General features: G+C 39.3%; 1 protein-coding gene across 1 annotated transcript; it reads right to left on the bottom strand.

The window, feature by feature from the left end:
- Positions 1–810: 810 nt before the first annotated feature.
- LOC124271034 (PGAP2-interacting protein-like) lies at positions 811–25,778 on the bottom strand. The gene is given in 18 exon segments (XM_046706130.1): positions 811–3,490; positions 5,014–5,169; positions 8,210–8,359; positions 9,315–9,456; positions 10,278–10,326; positions 10,329–10,344; positions 10,895–11,030; positions 12,262–12,367; positions 12,756–12,835; positions 14,183–14,260; positions 16,575–16,654; positions 16,656–16,806; positions 18,099–18,137; positions 18,140–18,237; positions 18,512–18,698; positions 19,063–19,217; positions 19,556–19,868; positions 25,644–25,778. Coding segments are annotated over 18 exon segments (2,127 nt in total). The 5' UTR covers positions 25,753–25,778; the 3' UTR covers positions 811–3,408.
- Positions 25,779–27,304: the final 1,526 nt, after the last annotated feature.

Genomic DNA, 27,304 nt, shown 5'->3' with positions numbered 1-27,304 from the left:
CGTAAAATTGTCATTGTATTTTGGGTTTCTACAATATGTACACGTTGATTTGAGTTGCTGGTCACTAGGTGTAGGGTATTAGTTAAATCATTTCTCGCTTTTGCCTGGTTTCTCTGTCAGTGTTCTTCACACAGTGCAGCAATAATCGGTGGGATTAGTGGTCAAACAGCAGCCAAAATGTATCCCTGTGTATAATACGTTGTAATACTGACTGACTGAGTTTGGCTTTACGCCGCTTTTAGCAATATTCGAGCAACATCACGGCGGGGGGACACCAGAAATGGGTTTCACACATTGTGCCCATGTGGGGATTCGAACCCGGGTCTTCGGCGTGACGAGCCAACGCTTTAACCATTAGGCTACCCCACCGCCCCATACGTTGTAATATAATTGCCATGTGGTTGTGTAGCCATCCTCTACATTCATGTATACAATAGGGATAAGGTTCAAGAAGCAGTGCGAGATACGATTCTTCCGTACATACCAATATTTACTCATGGTGCTGTTTCTGAATTTCTATTCAGCTTTCTCCAGTATCTCGAGGTTTAACTGAGTAAGTTATGTTTTACGCCGCACTCAGCAATAGTCCAGCTATATGGCGGCTCCAGGATTAACTGTGTGAGCGAGCGAGTATATGTGGTTTACGATTTAGCAATATTCCAGCATGATCATAGGATCTCACAGTAAAATAGGCATCACACATAGTAACCGGGAATAGAACCTGGGCCTTCCGTTTGTGGAGCAAACGCTTTAACAACTATGCTAGATTCTGCCACATTCCTGATTAAGTTGCATACAGAAAACCAAATGTTCTGTGAAGCAACATCTTTATTACTGAATGTCAATCAGTGTATAATGTTACATATTTTATGTCGTACATATAACCAATACCAAAACCATGTAAACTGGAATATTGCAGAGTGCGGCGTTAAGCAAACAAAGATCACTTACACCAGTCATGTTGACCACTGCTACAAGTATACTGCCACACAAATTACATAATCAACATACATAACCAAACTGTATCTTGGAAGGCCTAAACACAAACCAATGAAGCACATATTACAATCTTAACGAACAGGTGTTCATAATGACACCGCAGGACCCGATGACACAAAGTTGACACAAACATCGGAAAGCTTGGAGCCCGGCTTCATTTGTATCAAGATCAGAGGGATTGAAGTTTGGTGTTCCGTCACAACTGTGATGTCATATCTATTGCGACACAATATACATTGTGACATCTTAATGGTGACATGCAGTACAGAACTAAATCCTGAAAGACTCTTCATGGATTTGTACATTTATATTGCCATGCGAAGTTTGCCGTGTAACACATCTTAATTAGTACAATTAGTACAAAAATGTTAACATTATGCATGTTTTAAGTCACACGTTGTATAAAGGATATTGTCTGTATGCCCTTCAGTAATCCATGCTTGTCGTAAGAGGAACTAACGGGATCAGGTGGTGAGTCTCGCTGTCCTGGTTGACACATGTCATCGTGTCCAAATTGCGTAGGTTGATGCTCATGCTGTTGGTCACTGGATTGTCTGGTCCAGACTCAATTATTTACAGACCGCCGCCATATAGCTAGGATATTGCTTAGTGCGGTGTTAAACAACAAACCAACCAACCAGGTGTCCTTCACATAAAATACCAACTCAAAACATTAAACTCTTCTCTCAAAGAGTCTGCATTAAGTTTTGTTACGGTAGAATGGACATACACACAGAGTGTTTTCAATGTAGTACTGGATTACCTGGGGATTTAACTGTCCTCAATTTATCCTCACACTGCGCCTTTGGTTCAAAATCTCATACAAGGCAACTATATTGAGAATGTTTATGTCCCGAACTCTCACAACAACCTTATGGCCAAGGTACAAGCACTGAAGTATTAGAAATAGTTGTACAGGGTACTGTAGCTCACTTATTATTTTTTCAATGATGCTTCAACCTATCATGGTGAGGCCAGACCAATTTTATTTCTTGTTTTACAGACTTTTGTCCTCAGGAAACCTAAAGACAGGAGGAAATCACCAGTCAAAGTAATATTCCTTTGAAATACTAGAAGTATTTTACTTTTGGCAATTTATGAAGTGCATATGGGGCAAAAAAACAAAAACAAAAAATATATGTAAGTTTACATTTTTTATCAATAAAAACATTAGAATTTTATTGTTTGAGCGGGCAAAATTCATTTATATTTTTTTTCTTATTCTTGAACATTTATGACAGGCGGATCCGTAAAACAAGAAAATTAATTGGTCTGGCCTGACTAACATATAATCTGTGTTTCTGACAAATTGGCATGATATAAGAAAAGTGAATACAATATAATCAATGGCTGATTGATAATCATGAGGCCGTGAGGCAAACTTGAATTTTCTTTCTGTCAATACCATGAATGACAGTCAGCTAGGAAATTTCCATTCAACATTCACACATTTTGCTAGGAATAACATGATGTAAACAGCACCAGATTCATACACTTCCCATACATGTCATTATCAAATACCAAACAGTTCATATGTTTAAAACACATCCTTGAAATGACTGAACTGGAACATTTTCATGAAATTACAACCAACAACATAACTATTATGATAATATGTAAATAAACAGTTGTATTGAACAAGGTCCTATTTTGCTCGCCTCAGAATACAACAATGGAACATCAACAACCCAGTCTCTCTCTCTCTCTCTCTCTCTCTGTCTCTCAAACTCTCTCTCTCTCGAATGACTTAATGAATTGGTATCAAACAAACGAAAGCGAGTTTGATACAAAATATTTCATGAGTGTAATAAAAATGGTATTTCACGGAAGTAAGTTTAGTTTTCTGTTTATCACTCTCCAACATAAACTGATAGAAACTGCCTACAGTGTGATGACTCTCAGCTTTCCGCAAGTCAAGCAAGGTCTAATACCATTGTGACAGAGGTAGTAGCATTGTGACATCATAACTGGAAACCATTATGACGTCATACATCTAGCGGTATTACACTAGTGTAATATTGCCCTAAAAATATTATACTGCAGTATCTTGCATGGGCGAGTTATGCATTATGTGCTAATAACTAATAGAGAACTAGTGTAAAATCATCAGCTTGAAGATCCTCCAGACAAATGAGCATTACCTGTCTAAGACTCAGAAACTATTGATTTGTGTAAAATCATCAGCTAGGAGATACTGTCTACCAGACAACTATGCAGTAAGTCTAAGATTCACAAACTAGTGCTAGGTGTGAACTCATCACACTTTACTACTTCACTCAATGGTTCACAACACTGATTACTCGTAATGCATGTGTGTAAGCAGTAAAACCATCTCAAAATCCTCCTGTAAAGTGTATTTCATGGTGGGCCATACTTCAAGATGGGCTATACTTCAGGGTGGGACATTATTCAAGGTAGGAAATACTTGGGAGTACTCATGTGGAAACCATGTCCGTTGAAATACCCATGGCCAGCATGGTAAGAGCCAAACCTGGAACAGAAGAAATCATGATTGAAGTGAGGTGAGTGAGTTTAGTTTTATGCCGCACTCAGCAATATTCCAGCTATATGGCAGCAGTCTGTAAATAATCCAGTCTGGACCAGACAATCCAGTGATCAACAGCATGAGCATTGATCTACGCAATTGGCATACCAAGTCAGCGAGCCCCCGATCGCGTTAGTCGCCTCTGACGACAAGCATGGGTTACTGAAGATCAATTCTATCCCCCGGATCTTCACAGGTCGATTGAAGTGAGGGAGTGAACTGGCATTAAATATAATACATCAACAATATTGCAGCTTTAGGAGGCTGCCTGTTCAAAATCAAGCCTCAATCCATCACACTAATGGTTGATAGTGAGAGGATGAGATCGTAAAGAATTGGCTAAAGTCAGGCCCCATGAAGATCCTGGATAGATGTGAGGTGAAATTGGGTTTAACGTCGCGCTGGAGAATATTTCACTCATATGACGACGTGCATGCGTGTGTATGTGTATGTGCGGCTATTTGTACTAGCCCAGACTTAAGCTGGTTTTATAGTGCTAGCCCACTGAGATACCATGCTGCAGTGAAGCATGAATAGCCCACTCAGACACATTATACTGACTCCCGATCCGACCAGTCCTTGTTGTACCCATTAATGCCGAGTGCCAGGCACGGACTAACAAGTACCATATTTTAACGTCTTTTGGTATGAAGCGGTCGGGGATCGAACCCGCGACCTTCCGCTCTCCGGGCGGACGCTCTAACCACTACACCACGGAGGGGGTCAGATCCTGGATAGAACTGATCCAGTGAACTATGCCTGTTAGAAAAGATGACTCTAGGGATTCACTGGATTCAGGGGCCAGTGTCACTGTCCTGATTGGTGCATGTCACTGTATGCCAACTGTGTACCGGTAGATCAATAGTCAGTTACTGGACTGTCTGTCGGGACTTGATAATTGACAGACTGTCGTCACAATGCCGGGGGTGGCAATAAACAAACAAACAAACAAACAAACACTGACATTATGAGAGTTGAATAACTTTTAGCAATTGAATATCTTATAGTACATTAGCTTTACATGACATTTACAAAGTTGTTGTTTTTTTCACCTCCAACAATACGATATAGTTTTGACTGGGCACAAAATACGAAATAGCTGTTTTGTTATGTTCATGGAAAATACGATTTTAATTGGCCTTTGTTCCGCGTTATGTAATCGTTACTATAACGCGGGGTGTCTAATAACGTGGGGGGTCATCCATGGACCCCAAGACCCGCATTATGGCGAGGGATGCCTGTATAACCAAGAGAGTGGAATCCAAGAACAGTGCCAGTGATGGTTCCAGCCTTATATACTTCCTGTGTAGAAAACAATCACTGACTGTCTGACATTAACTTTACATAATCTTTTATATCAATGAAAGGGTCTGTCTTGATGAGGAATATTCCACTCAGAATGTTGAAACAATACAACATATGCTTGATTTATACTATCTTTCTATGAAATAGCAACACAGAGTCCTTACTTGGAATTGAACCGTATCCTCTTGTCCACCTTACTTCCATCATTGGATGTCTTGGAATGGTCGGAATATTTTTTAGGGTTGTCAGGGATACGGAACCTTGCTACCTGGACCTCGGTATCACTCAGGCCGCCATGTGTGATCCGAGCGTATCCCAGTCTGCAATCATCAAATTAGAAGTGATTCAGGTATTGAAATCCGCAGTCCTGATCAGCCACCTTATTAACCCTTTACATATAACATATTTACACCATTTCTGATCAGCCACCTTATTAACCCTTTGGGTGGTGGGGTAGCCTAGTGGTTAAAGCGTTCGCTCGTCATGCCGAAGACCCGGGTTCGATTCCCCCAAATGGGTACAATGTGTAAAGCCCATTTCTGGTGTCCCCCGCCCTGATATAGCTGGAATTTGGTTAAAAGCAGCGTAAAACTTAACTCATTCACTCACTATTAACCCTTTACATATAACATATTTACACCATTTCTGATCAGTCACCTTACTAGCAATTTATACATTTGTATTCACAATACCTGTCTGGTTCAGTTACCATATTAATACTTCAGATGTGATGCATTCACACCAACAGTCTGGATAAGTCATCTTATATAACCTGTCAGCCACTTCTAAATGCCTTATTAACCCTTAATACATGATGTATTCACACCAACAGTCTGGATAATTCATCTTATATAACCTGTCAACCACTTCTAAATGCCTTATTAACCCTTTATACATGATGTATTCACGCCAACAGTCTGGATAAGTCATCTTATATAACCTGTCAGCCACTTCTAAATGCCTTATTAACCCTTTATACATGATGTATTCACACCAACAGTCTGGATAAGTCATCTTATATAACCTGTCAACCACTTCTAAATGCCTTATTAACCCTTTATACATGATGTATTCACGCCAACAGTCTGGATAAGTCATCTTATATAACCTGTCAACCACTTCTAAATGCCTTATTAACCCTTTATACATGATGCATTCACACCAACAGTCTGGATAAGTCATCTTATATAACCTGTCAACCACTTCTAAATGCCTTATTAACCCTTTATACATGATGTATTCACGCCAACAGTCTGGATAAGTCATCTTATATAACCTGTCAACCACTTCTAAATGCCTTATTAACCCTTTATACATGATGTATTCACACCAACAGTCTGGATAGGTCATCTTATATATCCTGTCAACCACTTCTTAATGCCTTATTAACCCTTTATACATGATGTATTCACACCAACAGTCTGGATAAGTCATCTTCTATAACCTGTCAACCACTTCTAAATGCCTTATTAACCCTTTATACATGATGTATTCACACCAACAGTCTGGATAAGTCATCTTCTATAACCTGTCAACCACTTCTAAATGCCTTATTAACCCTTTATATGTGATGTATTCACACCAACAGTCTGGACAAGTCATCTTCTATAACCTGTCAACCACTTCTAAATGCCTTATTAACCCTTTATACATGATGTATTCACACCAACAGTCTGGATAAGTCATCTTCTATAACCTGTCAACCACTTCTAAATGCCTTATTAACCCTTTATACATGATGTATTCACACCAACAGTCTGGATAAGTCATCTTATATAACCTGTCAACCACTTCTAAATGCCTTATTAACCCTTTATATGTGATGTATTCACACCAACAGTCTGGATAAGTCATCTTCTATAACCTGTCAACCACTTCTAAATGCCTTATTAACCCTTTATACATGATGTATTCACACCAACAGTCTGGATAGGTCATCTTCTATAACCTGTCAACCACTTCTAAATGCCTTATTAACCCTTTATACATGATGTATTCACACCGACAGTCTGGATAAGTCATCTTATATAACCTGTCAACCACTTCTAAATGCCTTATTAACCCTTTATACGTGATATATTCACACTATCCGTCCTGATCAATCACCTTATTAACCCTTTATACATGATGTATTCACACCACAGCTCTGATCAATCACCTCATTAACCCTTTATACATGATGTATTCACACCACAGCTCTGATCAATCACCTTATTAACCCTTTATACATGATGTATTCACACCACAGCTCTGATCAATCACCTCATTAACCCTTTATACATGATGTATTAAAACTATGGGTCCTGATCAATCACCTTATTAACCCTTTATACATGATGTATTCACACTACAGCTCTGATCAATCACCTTATTAACCCTTTATACATGATGTATTCACACCACAGCTCTGATCAATCACCTCATTAACCCTTTATACATGATGTATTCACACCACAGCTCAGATCAATCACCTTATTAACCCTTTATACATGATGTATTCCCCCCACAGCTCAGATCAATCACCTTATTAACCCTTTATACATGATGTTTTCACACTACAGCTCTGATCAATCACCTCATTAACCCTTTATACATGATGTATTCACACCACAGCTCTGATCAATCACCTCATTAACCCTTTATACATGATGTATTCACACCACAGCTCTGATCAATCACCTCATTAACCCTTTATACATGATGTATTAAAACTATGGGTCCTGATCAATCACCTTATTAACCCTTTATACATGATGTATTCACACTACAGCTCTGATCAATCACCTTATTAACCCTTTATACATGATGTTTTCACACTACAGCTCTGATCAATCACCTCATTAACCCTTTATACATGATGTATTCACACACCACAGCTCTGATCAATCACCTCATTAACCCTTTATACATGATGTATTCACACCACAGCTCTGATCAATCACCTCATTAACCCTTTATACATGATTTATTAAAACTATGGGTCCTGATCAATCACCTTATTAACCCTTTATACATGATGTATTCACACTACAGCTCTGATCAATCACCTTATTAACCCTTTATACATGATGTATTCACACTACAGCTCTGATCAATCACCTCATTAACCCTTTATACATGATGTATTAAAACTATGGGTCCTGATCAATCACCTTATTAACCCTTTATACATGATGTATTCACACTACAGCTCTGATCAATCACCTTATTAACCCTTTATACATGATGTATTCACACTACAGCTCTGATCAATCACCTTATTAACCCTTTAAACATGATGTATTCACACTACAGCTCTGATCAATCACCTTATTAACCCTTTATATATGATGTATTCACACCACAGCTCAGATTAATCACCTTATTAACCCTTTATACATGATGTATTCACACCACCGGTCCTGATCAGTCTCATCAATGTCCTTGACCTCTCCATGGTTGATGAGCTGGAAGTAATCTCGACTCCTTGGCTGAGATGTCACATATCCCAGGAACACAGCAGGATTCTCACTGGATAATATCACAGTACACTCTCGTAACCTTGATTCGTGGATATAAGGGAAGTGCAGCGGAATTCATATTTTAAATGCATGATTTCATTTTGTACACGCACTGATTATTTTATTCATTGATTCAGCAAATTGAAAACGCCTAATATTCCACTCGTGAATGAAACGTTTGTTTAAGGAAGCCATTTGCAATCACCCATTCATTTGCCCACAAAATGTGACGTCACCTTGTTTCGTGGATTACGTAGTCGGTTACTTTATATCACTGTGTACGACATCCCACTACAGTAAGTATTGACACCAAGAAAAGCAGACAACGAGAAGTGAGAAGGTTGGAGCTAACGGTATCTTTTTCACTTGACATTTTGTAAAAATAAAATTTGGCAATGGTGGTATTAGTGATCTGGGGCTATTTATCTTAATGCTGGACAATTACATTTAGTGTACTTGCGTGTAATGCAGAGATTCGAACTTTTTTGTCAGCGAGGCGTGGCATTGTATGTACATCAAAAGTACCGCTTTGTGACGTCAGTCGAGACTTAATTTACGAGCTGGCATAATCATTTCCGCGATCCAAGGGTTATCCACGAATTTAGGTTACGGTTCTGTATATTTTTAAACAGAAATCTGAGAAGAACAAAGCGTTTCAGCACATACAGACAAAATAGTTGCAGTTCCTCCTATGACTGACATTCTTATCGTAGTGTAATGTTGAACGGGAATTTACTTATTGCGTATTTGTACATTATCAGCAATGCATCAGCAAGATTCAGTTGACCAAAGTCACTGGTCAATGTTTTAGAAGTTGTATTGAAGAAGAAATATTAATATGGCACAGTGTGTCCAAATCAGTATTAGAATGCATTTGATTGAGCAATGTGGATCAAATTTCAAACTCTAAAATTTAGGGAAGATTTCAAAATTATGTTTGCTGGACTATACAACTGAATACATACGCATTATGTAGTTCATCTGAAAGAAATTTTGCCTGAAGCTCTCTGTCCAGCATATCGCGGTCGTTGCCCATGTGTGTCACAACGAAGTCAACAAGTCTACCGGTGTAGTTGACTGTGGCTGTGATGGCCGGAGCAAGCTCACCTGGACAAGTCACAATCCAAACAAAATATTATAAAAAAGGAAGATATTTATCCACAGCATATCTATACAGTTGGACCAAGTTTAGGATAGTGAGAGAAGGTGAATGTGCACCCAACTGTGAGTGACGGAGTCATACATTCAACACTGTCCTTGGGAATAACCCATCTTAACCTTTTAGAAGGGCGGTGGGATAGCCTAGTGGTTAAAGCATTTGCTCATCACGCCGAAGACCCAGGTTCGATTCTCTCCATGGGTACAATTTGTGAAACCCATTTCTGGTGTCCCCCGCCATGATAATGCTGGAAAATTGCTAAAAGTGGCATAAAACCACACTCACTCACCCACTTTTATAGGAAGCATGATAGAAAACATTACAACTGTCACTTTCCCAATCTGGAGAGCCTGGTTCTGATTGGTCAGATGAAAAATTGTTCTGACATGAATCAAAAACAGGCTGTCACAGATCTTTGTTTGGTGGTAGAGAGAACAACCCAGATAGCATTCAGACGTTGGCCCAACGTTGTCAATGGTTTTGCCAACCTTGCCAACGTTGGGCCAACGTTCGAATGCTATCTGGGAAAGACCTCATTATAATATTGACAGTTGTATGAATATATGATGTCTTAATCTAATACTAACTAGTTGAGTTGAGTTGAGTTGGGCTTTACGTCACATCGGCATTATTCCAGCCATATAGTGACGTAACAAGTCTGCATTAGTAAAAATTGTAAGTACGGAGTAAAAATGAGTTTTATTTCAAAAACATATATTCATTTCATTGTCATTTTAAAAATAAGAAAGAAAAATAATCTAATACTAACCATGGGGGGATGGAAGCAGATGATGGGTAGACTTCACAATAGGATACTTCTTGACAGAATCAAATTCCTGGGGAGAAATATAAAGAAACTTGCTTTACATGAACACCTCAGCAATGTGCACTGAAAATCCAGGAAAACAGAAGTCTGCAGGTTGAAGCTTCATAATACCAACAAATGGTATGAACAACCTCCCAAAACACCAAGTCTGTAATAGTTAGTTATTTAACATTGCTCAAATTGTATTTCAGTTATATCCCAGGATGTTGGAGGAGATCCAAATGATTACAACCTGGCAAAAACTAAGTGCATGAGTATGGTGCAGACAAACCAAGAAACAATTGGCGGATTTGAACCCAAGATCCAAGGTTCTGACACCTTGAGAGATGATCTGCATACACTGAATTACAGTGTCTCCTCTTCAAGTGGCATAGAAGCTGGTATGATGAAGCATCTATTGCAATATAGAAATTGTCATCCATAAAAAGTGTTCCTCTTGATGAATTACAACTTCATGAGCAGCTGAACCCCTCCTCCGTCAGACCTGAATATTGAATGGTGACATTGAAAACTGTAATATATCTAATGACACAACAGCACAAGAAAGGCAACGTTCTCACCCCCATGTGTGGTCTTTAGTGGACACTCCGAAGTCAACATACATCCCCAGCCTCTCTCCAAGCCACATCCCTAGGTCATTGTTGCCTAGGAACGGCTTTGATGCGTCACTCTCCAGCAGTGTGATGAAGTCCGCACCTGACACAAGCAGAATGTCATACATAGTTACACATGATCAAACCAGGTGAAAGGGATTGACAGCAGTCCTGTCTACTATTTTATAGGTTCTGATGATCTCATCGAGATATGAATCTTTTCTTTTTTGTTGTTGTTTAGTTATTACTTTATAACATGAATTTGGAAATCTGTAACTCAAGGCTTGAGAATTGTTACAGACATCTGCTACAGACTTCGGACCAAACATTGGCCTCTGAGGTCCAGATATAACCCAGAATATCCGAGGTCCAGATATACCCCGGAGGTCCAGATATACAACTGAGGTCCAGATATAACCCAGATGTACCCGAGGTCCAGATATACCTCTGAGGTCCAGATATACCCCGGAGGTCCAGATATACAACTGAGGTCCAGATATAACCTAGATGTACCCGAGGTCCAGATATACCTCTGAGGTCCAGATATACCCCGGAGGTCCAGATATACCCGGAGGTCCAGATATAACCCAGATATACCCGAGGTCCAGATATACCTCTGAGGTCTAGATATACCTGAGGTCCAGATATACCCCGGAGGTCCAGATATAACCCAGATGTACCCGAGGTCCAGATATAACCCAGATATACCCGAGGTCCAGATATACCTCTGAGGTCTAGATATACCCGAGGTCCAGATATACCCCGGAGGCCCAGATATACCCGAGGTCCAGATATACCTCTGAGGTCCAGATATAACCCAGATATACCCGAGGTCCAGATATACCCCGGAGGCCCAGATATACCCCGGAGGTCCAGATATACCTCTGAGGTCTAGATATACCTCTGAGGTCCAGATATACCCGAGGTCCAGATATACCTGAGGTCCAGATATACCCCGGAGGTCCAGATATACCCCAGAGGCCCAGATATACCCCGGAGGTCCAGATATACCTCTGAGGTCTAGATATACCTCTGAGGTCCAGATATACCAGAGATAGGTCCAGATATACCCGAGGTCCAGATATACCCCAGATACCAGATATACCCGGAGGTCCAGATATACCTCTGAGGTCTAGATATACCTCTGAGGTCCAGATATACCCGAGGTCCAGATATACCTGAGGTCCAGATATACCCCGGAGGTCCAGATATACCCCGGAGGCCCAGATATACCCCGGAGGCCCAGATATAACCCAGATATACCCCGGAGGCCCAGATATACCCCGGAGGCCCAGATATACCCCGGAGGTCTAGATATACCCCGGAGGTGTTACCTGTATCACTGAGTAACTGGGCCCCTCTCTCCAGGCTGGGCCAGCCCTTGTTGTCATACCCAAAGTGGTACGTCCAGATGGCGGCCGTAAATTCACGAGGGGCAGTCTGCAGCACACATAGGGAGGTGAATAATTACAAGACACAGGCAAATATTATCATGAGAACCTTGAATTTATTTAAATGAACAGGATTTTAAATCAATTTATTTTCAAGAACTCAGAGACTGTCTGTCTTCGAAAATGTCCTGAAGAATTTTAATAACTTGGTAATGAAATTCAAAAAGTGTCCCATAAAGAACTGATGAAATCATGAAAATGTTTCATTGCCAATCAATATGGTTCAATATTTAACAGTGGATTGATGTCCATCCACTTTTCCAATGGTTTCTAAATATGAAACTGTTAAGAGCTCTATTTCAGGTGTCACAGCTCAACTGGAACCAGGCATCCAGTAACAGAGATTTTGGAGTTACCTCCCTTCAAGAAATGCTTACCTTGGGTGCATGGTCGAACTGACGAGGGTTATATCTTGCACCCAAGCCTCCCAGGCCAGCCAAGACTAGGAGAATTAACACTGGAATATACAAAAACAAACAATTATGTAACAAACTATAGGCCAAGACCAAGAATTTTCTGTTTTAATACCAGAGTCTAAAAGTCTTTTGAATGTCTTGAGTCTAAAGGTTACAGCAAACCTGCTAGGCAGGGCAGCTAGACTTGTGATGTGAATTGATTGTTACATCATCTTGGCAATGACATCTCATCAATATCTCCTCATGAAGCATATTGGGATGTTAATTTAGTGTATCAATGATAATATAAACCTCAAGTCAGTATAAACAAGAAAACAGTCTTAATATACCTGTATATGCAAATTAAAATTTGAGGTGTTTACCTCAACACTGATAAAAATAAGTGTGCACTGCAAACGAGATGTACAAAAATCTAAGCATGGGGGAAGGGATAAAACTCAAAATACTTTACACAACCCACTTTCGTACACAGTCTGGATAAGTATCTCATAGATTATCTTGAAAGGCTCATTCATAAAACTTGACTGGTTTCAAAGAACTATTGTCCTTATTGCAGAAACTTGTACTTAGTAAAATAACATGGATCAAGGGCCTTAACTGCAAGAATGAATACAAAACATTAATTCTTGACTTCTTTTGTGATTGTGAACATCAGGGTCAAAAGTTTCAATTCTTTGACTTCAATAGTTTTTGAGAAAACCTGTCACCATTGAGAAGTGGAGGTACAGAAGGTGAGGTGAGGTGAAATTGGGTTTAACGACGTGCTTGAGAATATTTCGCTCATATGACGACGTGCATGCGTGTGTATGTGTATGTGCGGCTGCTTGTACTAGCCAAGACTAAGTTGGTTTTATAGTGCTAGCCCACTGAGATACCATGCCGCAGTGATGCATGAATACCCCACTCAGACACATTATACTGACTCTGAGCCGACCAGTCCTTGTTGTACCCATTAATGCCGAGCGCCAGGCAGGGACCAACAAGTACCATATTTTAACGTCTTTTGGTATGACGCGGTCGGGGATCGAACCCGCGCCCTTCCGCTCTCCGGGCGGACGCTCTAACCACTACACCACGGAGGCGGTTAGGTACAGAAGGACAGACAGACTGATGGATGAACCTGTTCCAATATGGTGGAGCATAATGATTAACTGGATTATCATCTAAACTGTTCCTTAAAAGCAAAAGAAGGCCTTTTAATTTTATTATGTCTTATTCCTTTTAGAAAAAAGACTATGGGGTCTAAGTCATGAAAAAATGTCTTGAGCAGGTCATAAGATCATCGCAACATTAATATCACTTACAGTTTCATCATATTACTAATTGTTTGGAAAACAAATATTTCTGCAAGATACTGAATCAAATATGAAGTGTCGAAATGTTCTCACAAATACTATGCGATGTAGATGGCATCTTTGTTTTGTTGATGGTGACAAAGGCAGCTCTGCTTTCTGTTATTTTACCACCTGAAAGACAACACAAATATAAAAGATTTCACAAGGATGTCACAACTCTGGATTCATTGGTCTTTATACTTGAAATGCCAAATTCTGTTTTCTTCACTCTGTACACAGATATTCTAATCATGAAACTTGTGCAGTGACAAAATCCAGTCACATAGCTTGATCATCACTTGTGTAACGAAACAGCATAATTGTATTTTGTATCACGATACAAGGCTCACGTTACAAGGCTCACGATACCATTAGGGGCAACTATTGTGGGGAAACAACTACTGCGATAGTGATAATCTATTACAACATACCGTACTATAGCATTGCAGTTTTTTGCAATCTATTGAATTATGTCATTCCTTGAATTATGTCATTCGAAGCAATTTCCCAAATGAAATTGTGGAGTTCATATGAAATACAAACAAATTGAAGTAGTTTCAGTCTCTTTCAATAACTGACAAGAAACTTGAAACCCAGATCATGTAAACAGTTAAAACCTAAGTGATTGTACCTTAGATCACTTGGAGAGAATTTGCTGTGAATAAGGACACTATTTTTTCGTGATGTTTTGTTCACAGAATTATCGAAAACAATGGTACTCAAAACATTTGTGACAAACGCGCACCTGGCCAATGATTATATGCCATTGTTTTGTCTATAAAACAACATAAACAAATTCAATGAACAAGACATATCCTTTAAATATGTGTGCATATATGCATTTCATGAAATTCATAAATCATCTTTATTTATTATGTCAGTTTTACTAAAGTTTAAAATACTAATTGTTGATAATGAAATTAGTTTCATGAAACCATATGTGAACGATACGCAAAGTATACATTAATACTAAAAATTTAATCCGTAGGACAATATGATTGTGTTTACTCCAATTCAACCGACCTTCACCTCAAAGAAATTTCCACATATGTCCAACAATGTTGACGTATGACATCACTACAGATGACCGATTTCTCATGAAATGGCAGCTTCGTGGATATGGGTGCCCACGATATTGCGAGGGAACCTTTGTCCATAAATGTATGACGTAAGTAATCGGAAACATTCTGACTATCTGCCTATGGTTATTTGTTTATATATTGTTTCATTGAAAAAGTCAGAAATGCTGATAATTGCCTCCATGATTATTTGCGTCTGGCATGGCGTCACACTGCACAGAACTTTCATATGAATATATCAAATTTCTGCATTGTATCTGTTTTTTAATTTTTTCTAGTTCTTGCTACGATACTCTTTCCGTGCATAATATAAACGTTTTGAGCTCATGCATGCTACGAATAGACAAACTGATGTCCAAAAACTTGAGAAAATGCTGCCCAGTATAAAATCTGATTTTCGCTTTGTTTACTTTTCTAGCAAACGCTGTGTTATGAGCACAACGCTCCGTTTTCACACCCAATATGTTTCCGTTCTTTTCTAGACACTTGGTTTTAGTGACAAAGACCATTTGTAAGTTGATTCTAAAATGTATGAGAATTCAGCGATGCATTTGTCACAACTGAATATGAAATATAATACATTGTAATAGGCGCCCTATGATCCGCCTTAATACATTTGTAAACACTATCAATTTGGCAGAAAGCTCACTTTGGTGTTTGTGTTCGGTGTATTTTCCAAAACATCCCAACCAATTCTAGGTTTATCGGCGACGTTTCAGAATTCTTTAGATGTGTTTCTTCACAGCAGTTGAAATTATTGTTTTTGTTCCGAGGTTTAGCCGTAAAGATGCCATTTTGACAGAAGACCAAGAACGCTTACGTGTTTATGTTGCGGAATTGTGGGAAATATTTAGGGGAATCCCCGAGTTTAATGAAAATATTTACATTAAGACATCATTAGATAATGATACGCTAATAAGTGCTTGATACAACCGTTTTTAATGATGCCATTACTAATGATGCATTAAGGATTTAATGTATCATTAGGGTTTAATGTTGACATTAGTTAATGAAGCAATGATACAACCGGATCCTGGTAAAGAATGATTCGGGTTGTGATTCACAAGCACAATAGGGAGAGATATGAACTTATAAAATGACATAGAAATACAGTATGAGGATATAGATCGTATTGTATTGATATTATGGGGATACTCCTCGTATTGTGGCCTCATTGTATAGTTACACCACTACTGATCATCCCATCGTTTTGGTTGTTGGGGGCTAATACTAAGACAGAATTTCTAAGGAGGCTGTTCTGTTAGGCAGAAGGAGGATAGTGACATTATCTTACAGTGACATCATCTTACAAAATACTGATATTTTACTGACCGTCTCACTGACATCCAAAAGGTCAAAAGACACACCTGAATATAGTCCAAAGAGGATCATCACCATGACAAATCCAATCAGCCAATCAGTGTGCTCCCTGGTGTACACGCCCCAGGACAAAGTTGTAAGCTACTGTCCACACACCAAATAATACTTCGGCAACATACACAATCATAGCAAGTGTGAGGCTTGTTGCAGGGCAACCAGACATCTGGTCAAATATTTTCGGCCAGACAGACATTACGTACACCGCCAAAACCAGGCCACCTGAAAATATCATGAAACAAATGAAAATATTTAAAGAAACTCAGCTTTAACTACAGAAATATCCCATAAAATATTCATGATACATTCCTAATTTTATCGGAGCTACAATGTAAGACAATTAGTTGGGTTTGCATGGCTGATGGCAGCTTTGAACAGCCTTTTAGTTGTATCATAGTGTTTCAGGTTGTGAGGGGGTTCAGTGAGTGAGTGAGTGAGTGAGTCCGAGGGTTTATCAGGCCTATTACGATTAAAAATAAATGAAGGAAGATGGTTAAATATTGATGTATCTCTACGCACATGTCCTGTCTGTAAACTCGGTATAGAGGATGAATTCCATTTTCTTTTAGTATGCAAATATTATTCTGAAGAAAGATTCTATTATTTTCCACATATTTACAACCACATTCCAAATATATTTATATTCAAAAACCTGCTAACTTCTCCTTCAAATGAAGCATTATCAAATCTATGCAAATTCATATATACTGCTTATAAAAAGAGACAGACTTTGTTAAACTCTTAATTGTTTTACATCATGTTTCCAATATATTTTGATTGTACATATGTTATATGTATATGGTCCGGTGGCCTTCATGCATAATAAAGATCTTTGATTTTGACTTTGAGTGAGTGAGAGTGTTTATCCTGCCTTGAACTGTGAGTGAGTTACATTAAGGCATGTCAATTTTGAGCAGAGCATGGTTTTACGCAGCTTTTAGCAATATTCCAGCAATATCATGGCTGTGGACACCAGAAATGGGCTTCACACTTTGTATCCATGTGGGGAATCGAACCCAGGTCATTAGCATAACGAGCGCATACCCTGCAGCCCAAATACTTCAGTGAAGCCCAGGACTATGTGTATGGTGCAGACAAACCAAGCAACCAATCTGGAATTCAAACCCATGATCATCTTATCAAACTGTGATTGCCTTGAGCAAACTGTTACCTGCTCATGTGCATTATATCCCCACAATGTTTACACCATGTGATCCATGGTTCTTAAGAAAAGGATTTCATTTTCTAAATATTTCAAAGAAATGTCTTTACATTTACACAATCACACTTTGGAGTGAGTGAGTGACACGCTTTTAGCAACATTCCAGCGATATCACGGCGGGGGACACCAGAAATGGTCTTCACACATTGTACCCATGTGGGGAATCGAAACTGGGTATTCGGTATGACGATGTGCAGACCCTTTAACCACTAGGCTACACCTCTTTGGATACAATGTCTCCATACCTACAGAACAAGGTTTAGCTTCAACAGTAAGAAATTCACTTTCTCACCTCCAAAACCCATCCACCTGGGCAGGAAGTACATCGCAAGAAACTGAGGAGGCCACACACCCACCACCAGGTGGTATTGGAGACATGGTGACACTGTGACATGTAGGTGCCAAATGCAAGACTCAGCAGTACAAGGCCCCTGCAGACAGACAAATATAATATCTATACAAGGCTATTTCTATGGGCAAAATGACAGCTGAAAAACTGACGTTTTCTCAGTTCCTCAGTGCCAAGTTTAACTACAAAACACCATGTATCAATATTTGGAAAATTATCAGTTGTGTGCTGTTTCAGGGTAAAGGGCAGAGAAATGTTTTTTACATGATATGTTTAAAAAAAAATACCAAACAGCAAATCTGAAAGTGTAACACTGGCAACCATGGTTACCATAGTTACAGTTGCACGACACTCACCCCCATGGATAAGGCATTGGGCCAGGGTCAGGGTAGCCTTTGACCACCCATCTGAGTATGAGTGACACCTCCCCAAAACAGGCGTGTGTCACATACAACAGACTGCCAAACGCAAGGGATGCTGGGATCCAATATGGCCGATCTGCTCTGGTTAAACGCTTCGAGCCATCTTCGATTTTGTCATCACCTAAAAGTAAGAAACAGATGGTGTAGATCAGTCTGAGACGCCAACAATTTCCAGTTATATATGGTACAAATACTAGTGTATATACTGATGGGTTGAATCATCCTTATGAAGCTGAGAATGAAACCGACAAGTGCACATTGATCAACTGACTGTGGTAAAAATACTGTAGCACCATGGTGAATGGACTCCAGTGCCCTTTAATGGACTTATTACTACTGTTGTAAATATTACTAGAAACAAGCTACACTGTCCCTGCAGTATGGTATCAGTTTTCATCTCGACCATGTTGATGACCAGTGTTTATTGATAATTTCCTTCCAAATATTATTTACAGGTGTTTTCAAAAGTGCCTTCTCATAATTACCTGAGACAATCTGATCAAGTGCAGCAATAGCGCCAAGGGAGATAACTGCGGTGTTTGTTGAAGTTGACCACCAGGTGGGAACAAATGATGTTAGCCATATCCGACTGGATAGATAGGCAAACATTCCCAACATCAAGCTCCAGTAGAACTGGGACCTGACAAATACCAACAATAGACAAAATATTTTAGACAATAAATTATAGCGTATGATTTACAAATGATCAATCTCATCAGATTAACTTTCAATATAGCAGCGTTTGATGAATTTTAAGTAGCAAACCACCAAAACATTTATTGCATCAAGAGATAAATTTGATGATAAAGAGATACGGGTGATGGTTTAGTTATAAGGTTTAAATTTTGAGAATCATAGTTAAGCATAAAATGTTTTCATCACATGCTAATAAAGCCTTCTTTCAACCAATCAGTGACCAGTTGAGTGATATCACACTTCATTTCCCCCATGGGACCTAGTGAATATTAGCTCATATACCTGATCCTTGTACTTGGGCTGAACAGCAGGGCTGCCATCACCAGTGTAGCTGTTCCTGATCCGACAGCTAGCACCACCAACCGTGACAGCGTTGTTGACATCTGAAAGGATGCCAGGCACCCCACACACACCAGCCGCAGCAGACCAAGGACCCATCGGTTCTGTATCAGGCACAGGAAGCCGGGGATGATGCAGAATATGGGACAGAACCACACGGCCGCAAAGGCTTCGTATCCTGATATCTCCAGCTCATTGAGAGGGTAGAACCAGATCATAGGAGCCAGTCCCTGGAACAAGCTCCAGAACACAAAACCTGGAAACAATAACAAAATATGCTTAGTCTTTTAAGAAATACCAGTGTAGCAGTTTAAGATGGGAGAACGTGGGGTACTTGGGCCCTTGAGATTTTGTGTTCATGTTCATATTCAGGGACCACCTGAATCTTTACTCTCTCCATTAAGATCTAGTCTGTTCACTCTAGCCATTAATATCTAGTCTGTCTCACAGTCCGTGAACCGCATTATATACCCTTCTGCCAAACCTTTTCTGTAATGCTAAAGTCCTAACTAATACAGGTCTGAACTTCCTCTGGTTCAGGATCTCCCTCCTCACCAGGGCCCTTTTCAATTTATAATGAATTGTTTGTTTCTATCAAAATTGTGTATATTCAGAGACTAAGCGTTAGTCTACATTAGCAGGGCTCCAGATAACTTTTCATGATCAGGAGTACATACTCCTTATTTATTCAATATAGGAGTACTGGAAAACCTTAAGAGTACATTTAGAGTACTGAATGGAAATTAATGGCGTATCAGTAATCTTGTGTTTCGTTTCATATATGCACCACAACATTGCTACTCTTGTGTAAACAGGTCAATAAACAATAAAACAATACTTTTTCAGATAAATACGTCTGTAAATGATTCTAAGACCGTACACCATTGCTGTGGTGCGTATCTGCTACGCTTTCTAAATTATTTCCTACCGTATCTTGCATATTTTTATCCGTACATACGCCGATACGACCCTTATCTGGAGCCCTGATTAGGATCATGACACTTGTTAAGTTACATTAACCTAAAACTGCACAATTTAATTTGATCCCTAGACTAATGCTTAGTTCCTGAATATATATATATAACTTTGATGGTAACAAATAAACCCATTTAAATTGAAAAGGAGCTCAAGTGAGATGGAAATCTAGACTTGCTTCATTTAGGGCTTTAGCATTGCAAGGTGGGCAAGGCAGTAGGGAAAATATGGAGGGTCAGGGACTGTGACAGACTAATTCATCCCCTGAATACCAATATATCCTGCTCATGTGAAATAACCATAGTTACCATGGTTACCCTAATATATATATTTACTTTTACACTTAAAAGTAGAAACCCGTGAAGGACCGGGCTAGAATATTGATCTTCAGTAACCCATGCTTGTAGTAAGAGGTAACTAACGGGATCGGGTGGTCAGGCTCGCTGACTTGGTTGACACGTCCATCGGTTCCCAATTGCACAGATTGATGCTCATGCTGTTGATCACTGGATTGTCTGGTCCAGACTTCGATTATTTACAGACTGCCGCCATTTAGCTGGAAAATTGCTGAGTGTGGCGTAAAACTAAACTCACTCACTCACTTAAAGTAGAAAGTAAAACCAGCTGGATATTTTGTTTTAGCAGCAGGTGAACAGTCATTTGAGCAAGTATGCCAACATACTGACATACAATTTCTACATGTATACTTAGCATCAAACTGAAGTTAGGGGGATTGGAACATAACAAACAGCACATGACAACTCCTGTAACACGATATGACATATCAGCAATTTTTTCACGCCCGACTGCCCGCGACTGACTGTGTGCCCTGCCTGGGTACACCTTTGTCTCATAGTCCCCGAGTCATTATTCCCCTTCCACTCAGCTGACTGTTAGACTACAGTCTGTTTGATTTCATTTGAGACTTGAGACTGAGGAATTGCTCACTAACACAAAATCTAATAATTGCAACAAAACCAAATTTTGCACAGTCACATGAAATCGACAGACCAACTCTGATGACTTGTCTCATACTTTTGGACACACGAATGAAAAAGTTGTCAAACAAACGATCATTATTTTGTTGTCACTTTTCGCTATTTTTTACGAGGGGGACCACTTGCTGGTAAAACAGCCAGGTAATCGACAAGTGTGTGCAGTGAAATTTCAATTTCACACTAGTGTTGGGAATTGGCTGAAATCTCACAATTGATGATTGCTTCATTACCAATGAACAATCATTGAAAAAATTGGTTAGCGTCATTTTTCAGATTTTCCTATCCAGGTTGTTATTGCAGATAAGTATAACATGATGCAACTCGCTTCTTAAAGTGATAACTAATATATCATGAACATGAACTTATTGGAGTCTTCCGGAAATAATTTCAGTCATGACTTTTCAGTTAGTGAAGTGAGTTTTCTAAGAATTAAACAAGTTTTCAGGCCCTGACAACTTCAAGATATGTTCCATCGTCAAGTGTTTCAAAGACTAAAACAGTAGTTCCAAAATCGTTTGTGTTCGATTATGAGTAAATGTGATCAATTGCTTGGTCGTTTGGTCACTACGACCAATCTTCGATTATTTCAATTAATCGAACACCACTATTTCACACGTGCAACTTGCACACCTGGCTGTTCTACCAGCAAGTGGTCCCCCCTCGTACAAAAAGGCGAAAAGTGACAACAAAATAATGATCGTTTGTTAAACAACTTTTTATTCGGGTGTCCAAAATTATGAGACAAATCATCAGAGTTGGTCTGTCGATTTCTTGTGACTGCAGATTTTGATTTTGTTGGATTAATTAGGTCATGTGTTAGTGAGCAATTCATCGGACTGAAATGAAATCAAACAGACTATAGGATAAACATGTAGGGCACTATCTGGAATTTTCTATACAGGGATTTATCTTGGATTTCGAAAAATTAATTGCTTTTTAACAAAGATGGGTATATTTCAATATTTTCTTAATAAATTTTCTGGTAGTTTAACACTGAATTCAGTTATATAACAAAAAAATCATTGAAGCTGTTTTCTCTTCCACACAGATCAAGATATTATTGGTGAAATCAACACCCAAAAGCAAAAACATTATCAATAACATCTTGATCTTGATGGAAAATTGGACTTTCTGACTTGGGACTGTTTATGAGCATTTGCCGTGGACTCAAATATCAGAATTTGAGTGAGTGAGTGAGTGAGTTTAGTTTTACGCCTCACTCATCAAATATTCCAGCTATATGGCAGCGGTCTGTAAATAATCGAGTATGGACCAGACAATCCAGTGATCAACAGCATGAGCATCGATCTGCGCAATTGGGAACTGATGACATGTGTCAACCAAGTCAGCGAGCCTGACCGCCCAATCCCGTTAGTCGCCTCTTATGACAAGCATGGGTTAGTGAAGATCAATTCTAACCCGGACCTTCACAGGTCTTAGCCTTTGAGAACACTTTGACTTTGATAACTCATTGTCGAATAAGACCCAAGGCAGCATTTTGAATATTTAAGCTCTTGAATATAGCTACTAGTCTACCTCAAGTCTTTTCAAGTGTCTTTCAGTAAGTTCAATTCGTAACAGCCCAAATAAAGACAACAAAATCTGCAAGGACATTAAAAATCTTACTAATATATGAAATTAGGCTGTTAAACTTTTGAAACAGTGAGTTTAGTTGCTTTTAGCAATATCATGGTGGGGAGACACCAGAAATGGGTTTCACACTTTGTACCCATTTCGGGAATCGAACTTGCTAATCGTGCTAATTTCAAAGTCTGGTTGGATGTCAAAAAGACAATAGAGACTTATACATTAATTCCAACATCTGACAACAAATGTTTGAAACATTTTTAATTAGCTGTTTTGATCTGGTAGATTGCCAGCAAGATTGTTCACTTTGTTCAGTAAAGTGTTTTTCGAAACAACCTACTTATATCATGATGCAATGAATCTGATGTCTGTGTTCAAAACTTCATAGGCAAGTTTAAATAATACTCATTGGTTCATAACTAGTTTAAAGTCCATACATTGGAAATAGCCAACAAATCGTGAATGATTTGGCAAGTCTATATTGTCTCAGCACACATCATAAGACATTAATGAGTGAGTGAGTTTAGTTATACACTGCTTTTAGGAATATTCTTGCAATATCACGGCAGGGGTGACCAGAATGTGCTTTCCACATTGTACCCATGTGGGGAATCAAACCCGGGTCTTTGGCATGACAAGCGAACACTTTAACCACTAGGCTACCCCACCGCCCCAGACATTAATGTCTGGGACTAATTAGTTATACCCTGCTTTTAGGAATATTCTTGCAATATCACGGCAGGGGACACCAGAATGTGCTTCACACATTGTACCCATGTGGGGAATCAAACCCGGGTCTTCAGCATGACAAGCGAACACTTTAACCACTAGGCTACCCCACCGCCCGAGACATTAATGTCTGGGACTAATTAGTCAACAGAGTGATACAGATGGAGATTTATTTCATGTTCAGTGAAGGAGTGAACATGCTGAAGTTGTACTTGTTGACTTTCGTCAGCTGATAAAGGCAGAGCACTTCGATCGTGGAAAGTCTGTTACAGATGGGACTCCTGCACCATATGGGTATGGATTGCAGTAAAAAAAAATGTCATATAAGGCATTGAATGTCCTGATGTAATGTAGATTGATTAATGTACGTGTTGGAGAGACCAGAGACCATATACATGTATTCTAGTATATTATTAACAAAAATTATTGACATGAGTCAGCTTGCAATGACAGGCATCAATAAAAACATTTCCAATTGTGTCTAGCAACATTAGCATGCATATACATGTGTGTGTGTGTGTGTGCGTGCGTGCTTGCGTGCGTATCATTGGATTCATACTGAGAGTTCTGTAACTCTCTGCAAGATTGACATAATCATATGTCATATATCTACTGACTTGCATCAGGAAATGAACAATAGCTAGCTTGGCTGTGTTCATCTGTGAAAGGTAATCGTCAGTTGTCATTGAAGTCGTATTTGTTGATGTTCATCAGCGTGAGCTAATTCAATGATGCGCGAAATATTGACATTTCTGTAATGATCCGCTCGGTTGATATACTAGTAATCAGTGACGTTCAACGAAAAATGAACGAGAGCAACAGGCTTTTGGGCCAACTGTTGCTCGGTAGTGTTCAACTAGGCGAGGTCATTTGCTACTCTCAATAGAACCGCTATATGCAGGTTGGGGAAACCATATATTTTTCTATAGGCCGATCGGGCTATATTTGACCATTATTATTATTATTTCACAAACTATCAATTTCCGCACGGAAATGGTTGTATATGATCATAGAAATGAATAGTTAATGGACCTCGTTAGCTTGAAAAAATTAAGTTTTTGGACAAAATGGAAATTTATATAATGTTCAGGAAAAGATGTTTCATTTAAGAACACAATTTTGCACAGATTTTCATTTTGAAAACTAAAACTGAATATCTATGTCATTAATATACTCAATCAAAAATACTCAAAAAGGGTTTGAATGAAAACCTGAGGACATCAAAACTTGAATGATGTTAATATCCTCATGCGGAAATGCACCACTTTAAATTTATTTGATAAATATCATAATTAAAGGCCAATCGGCCTAGAGCAAAATAGGCGGAACGTCCTATTTTATCCCGTTTGGCCTATTATATAGGCCGATCGGTAGGTTTCCCCAACCTGATATGTATGGTGTGGTGGCATGTCTTCACTGCACGACTAGGAACCAATCGCTCCCGGTTACTGTTAGTATTGTTTCTTAAACCTTTGTATAACCTTTAACGCCATTCCATCTGTTCTATGAATGACTGTTAGTCGGAACACTAAAATTACTAAAAATATGAAAGTGACGATCCCCCGTCTCCTAAAGACTCAATCTCACATTTAATAACTGAAAGACAGCCACGGGCAGAGTTACCTGCCTTCGCTGTTATGTGTTCAGTCGTCCAACTTCCTAGTTTCAGTGATGTCCCCTCTATAGGTGGCTCATTATGTGAGCATGTCAGTTAGAAATGATTCCTATTCCGAAAATCATACCGTTAATAGTGTCTCTAATAAGTGTCTTCGCACTTGTTGTCTGCAGATCCACCATTTTTGCACGTTCGTCTTTGCCGCTTGTCTTCTTTCGCGAAGTTGCCTCCTCCATGCTTGCCACTGTCGTTACACACTGTGCGTTGCAGAACCAGTCGAACTACGTGTGGGGCCCTCTTTGGGTTGTTGGGACAATGAGCATGATATTTGTATGTACATAGCACACAGAGGTATTTACCCATACACTATTCACTTCTTTAGTCCTTGATTTTACTGCCCACTGAAAATGTTAAACTGAAAACGTATTGAAAACCTTAAGATAATGGTACGAAATTTATCAGCCACTTTCAAATGGCTAACGACAAGCATTGTTTTTCATTCCATTTGGACGTTTAGGATTGCTTGCATGACCAAATAGATCTAAAACCCCAAGATGAATGAAAAACAACGATCCAACTTTAGATGAACTTTTAATGCTGTCTTTCTCGACGTTTCATAAGCACGCCATCCTGGGCTCTTGTCGCATCCTGTTTCTAAGGCCACAACATTGTTTTTAATAATAATTAATAGTCCGTTTATATTACGCTAAGTCCACACCGACAGCATGCTCACAGCGCAGACAGTTCATAATTACCCCGGATAACTTTCGCTGCCTGTGTGGCGCAAGAAGGTTATAGTCACATGACTTAATATCCCACCGGGTACCCATTTCCTGCTGGGTGAACAGAGGCAGTTTTGAACAAACACACTTAACTAAGGTTAATACGCTAATTGTTCGTCATATTGATTTTTCATAATACATGTATGTGTTTAAGAGCAATTATACTCTGAGAAATGACCATGATATATCAACATTTGATATAACCTCCCTGGATCATTTGGACACAGGGGAGAAAGGACTGTACACAGACTAAATGATAGTAAGTAAATCGGTAGGCTTCGATCTTTTCTCACGTTGAGTAAACATGTCTCGGGCGAATCAAATAGAAAAGGTTCATTTAAACATGAGTGAAATGTTGTGGCAGGCAAAGTAGAGTTGTTGTCAGTACAGTGTTTTACTTTTCGGCGGGTGCGTGATCACACAAATCCTTCGGTAAATATCAGCTAGTTCCCGGCATACAGTTGTACAACATGGTGGAAAGTATTATATATGATTAACACGTGCGTTCACAGTAACACAATAGTGTTGTGTTGGAGACGAGTGTGATAGGTACCCTGTATTCAATTATGGCATCTGTAGAATGCATATAACTGCAGCGTGCGTAAAACTTTTGACTTTTTATCTCCCCTGTATGTACGACCAGCTTACAGAAGCGGATCCTGTACAACCACCGATAATGCTTTATGCGGTGATTGTTTATATGATGCACAACTACTGAAAACGTACATTGTAGTGAGTGAGTGAGTTTTATCTTTACGCCGCTTTTAGCAAATATTCCAGCAATATTACGACGGGGGATACCTGAAATGGGCTTCACACATTCTACCCATGTGGGGAATCGAACCCGGGTCTCCGGCGTGACGAGCCTTAGCCACTAGGCTACCCCAACGCCCATACACTGTAGTGTGCCATTGCCTGTTCATGATGAATCAAGGGTCATTAATAAGACAACTAAAATATAAGTATCGTAGGAAAAGAGAGCAAGTATGAAATACACGTATCCAAT

This window comes from Haliotis rubra, unplaced genomic scaffold (genome assembly GCF_003918875.1).
Source record: "Haliotis rubra isolate DU_JTF1 unplaced genomic scaffold, ASM391887v1 Scf1, whole genome shotgun sequence".
Taxonomy (NCBI): domain Eukaryota; kingdom Metazoa; phylum Mollusca; class Gastropoda; order Lepetellida; family Haliotidae; genus Haliotis; species Haliotis rubra.
This window is presented reverse-complemented; position numbering and strand designations above follow the sequence as displayed.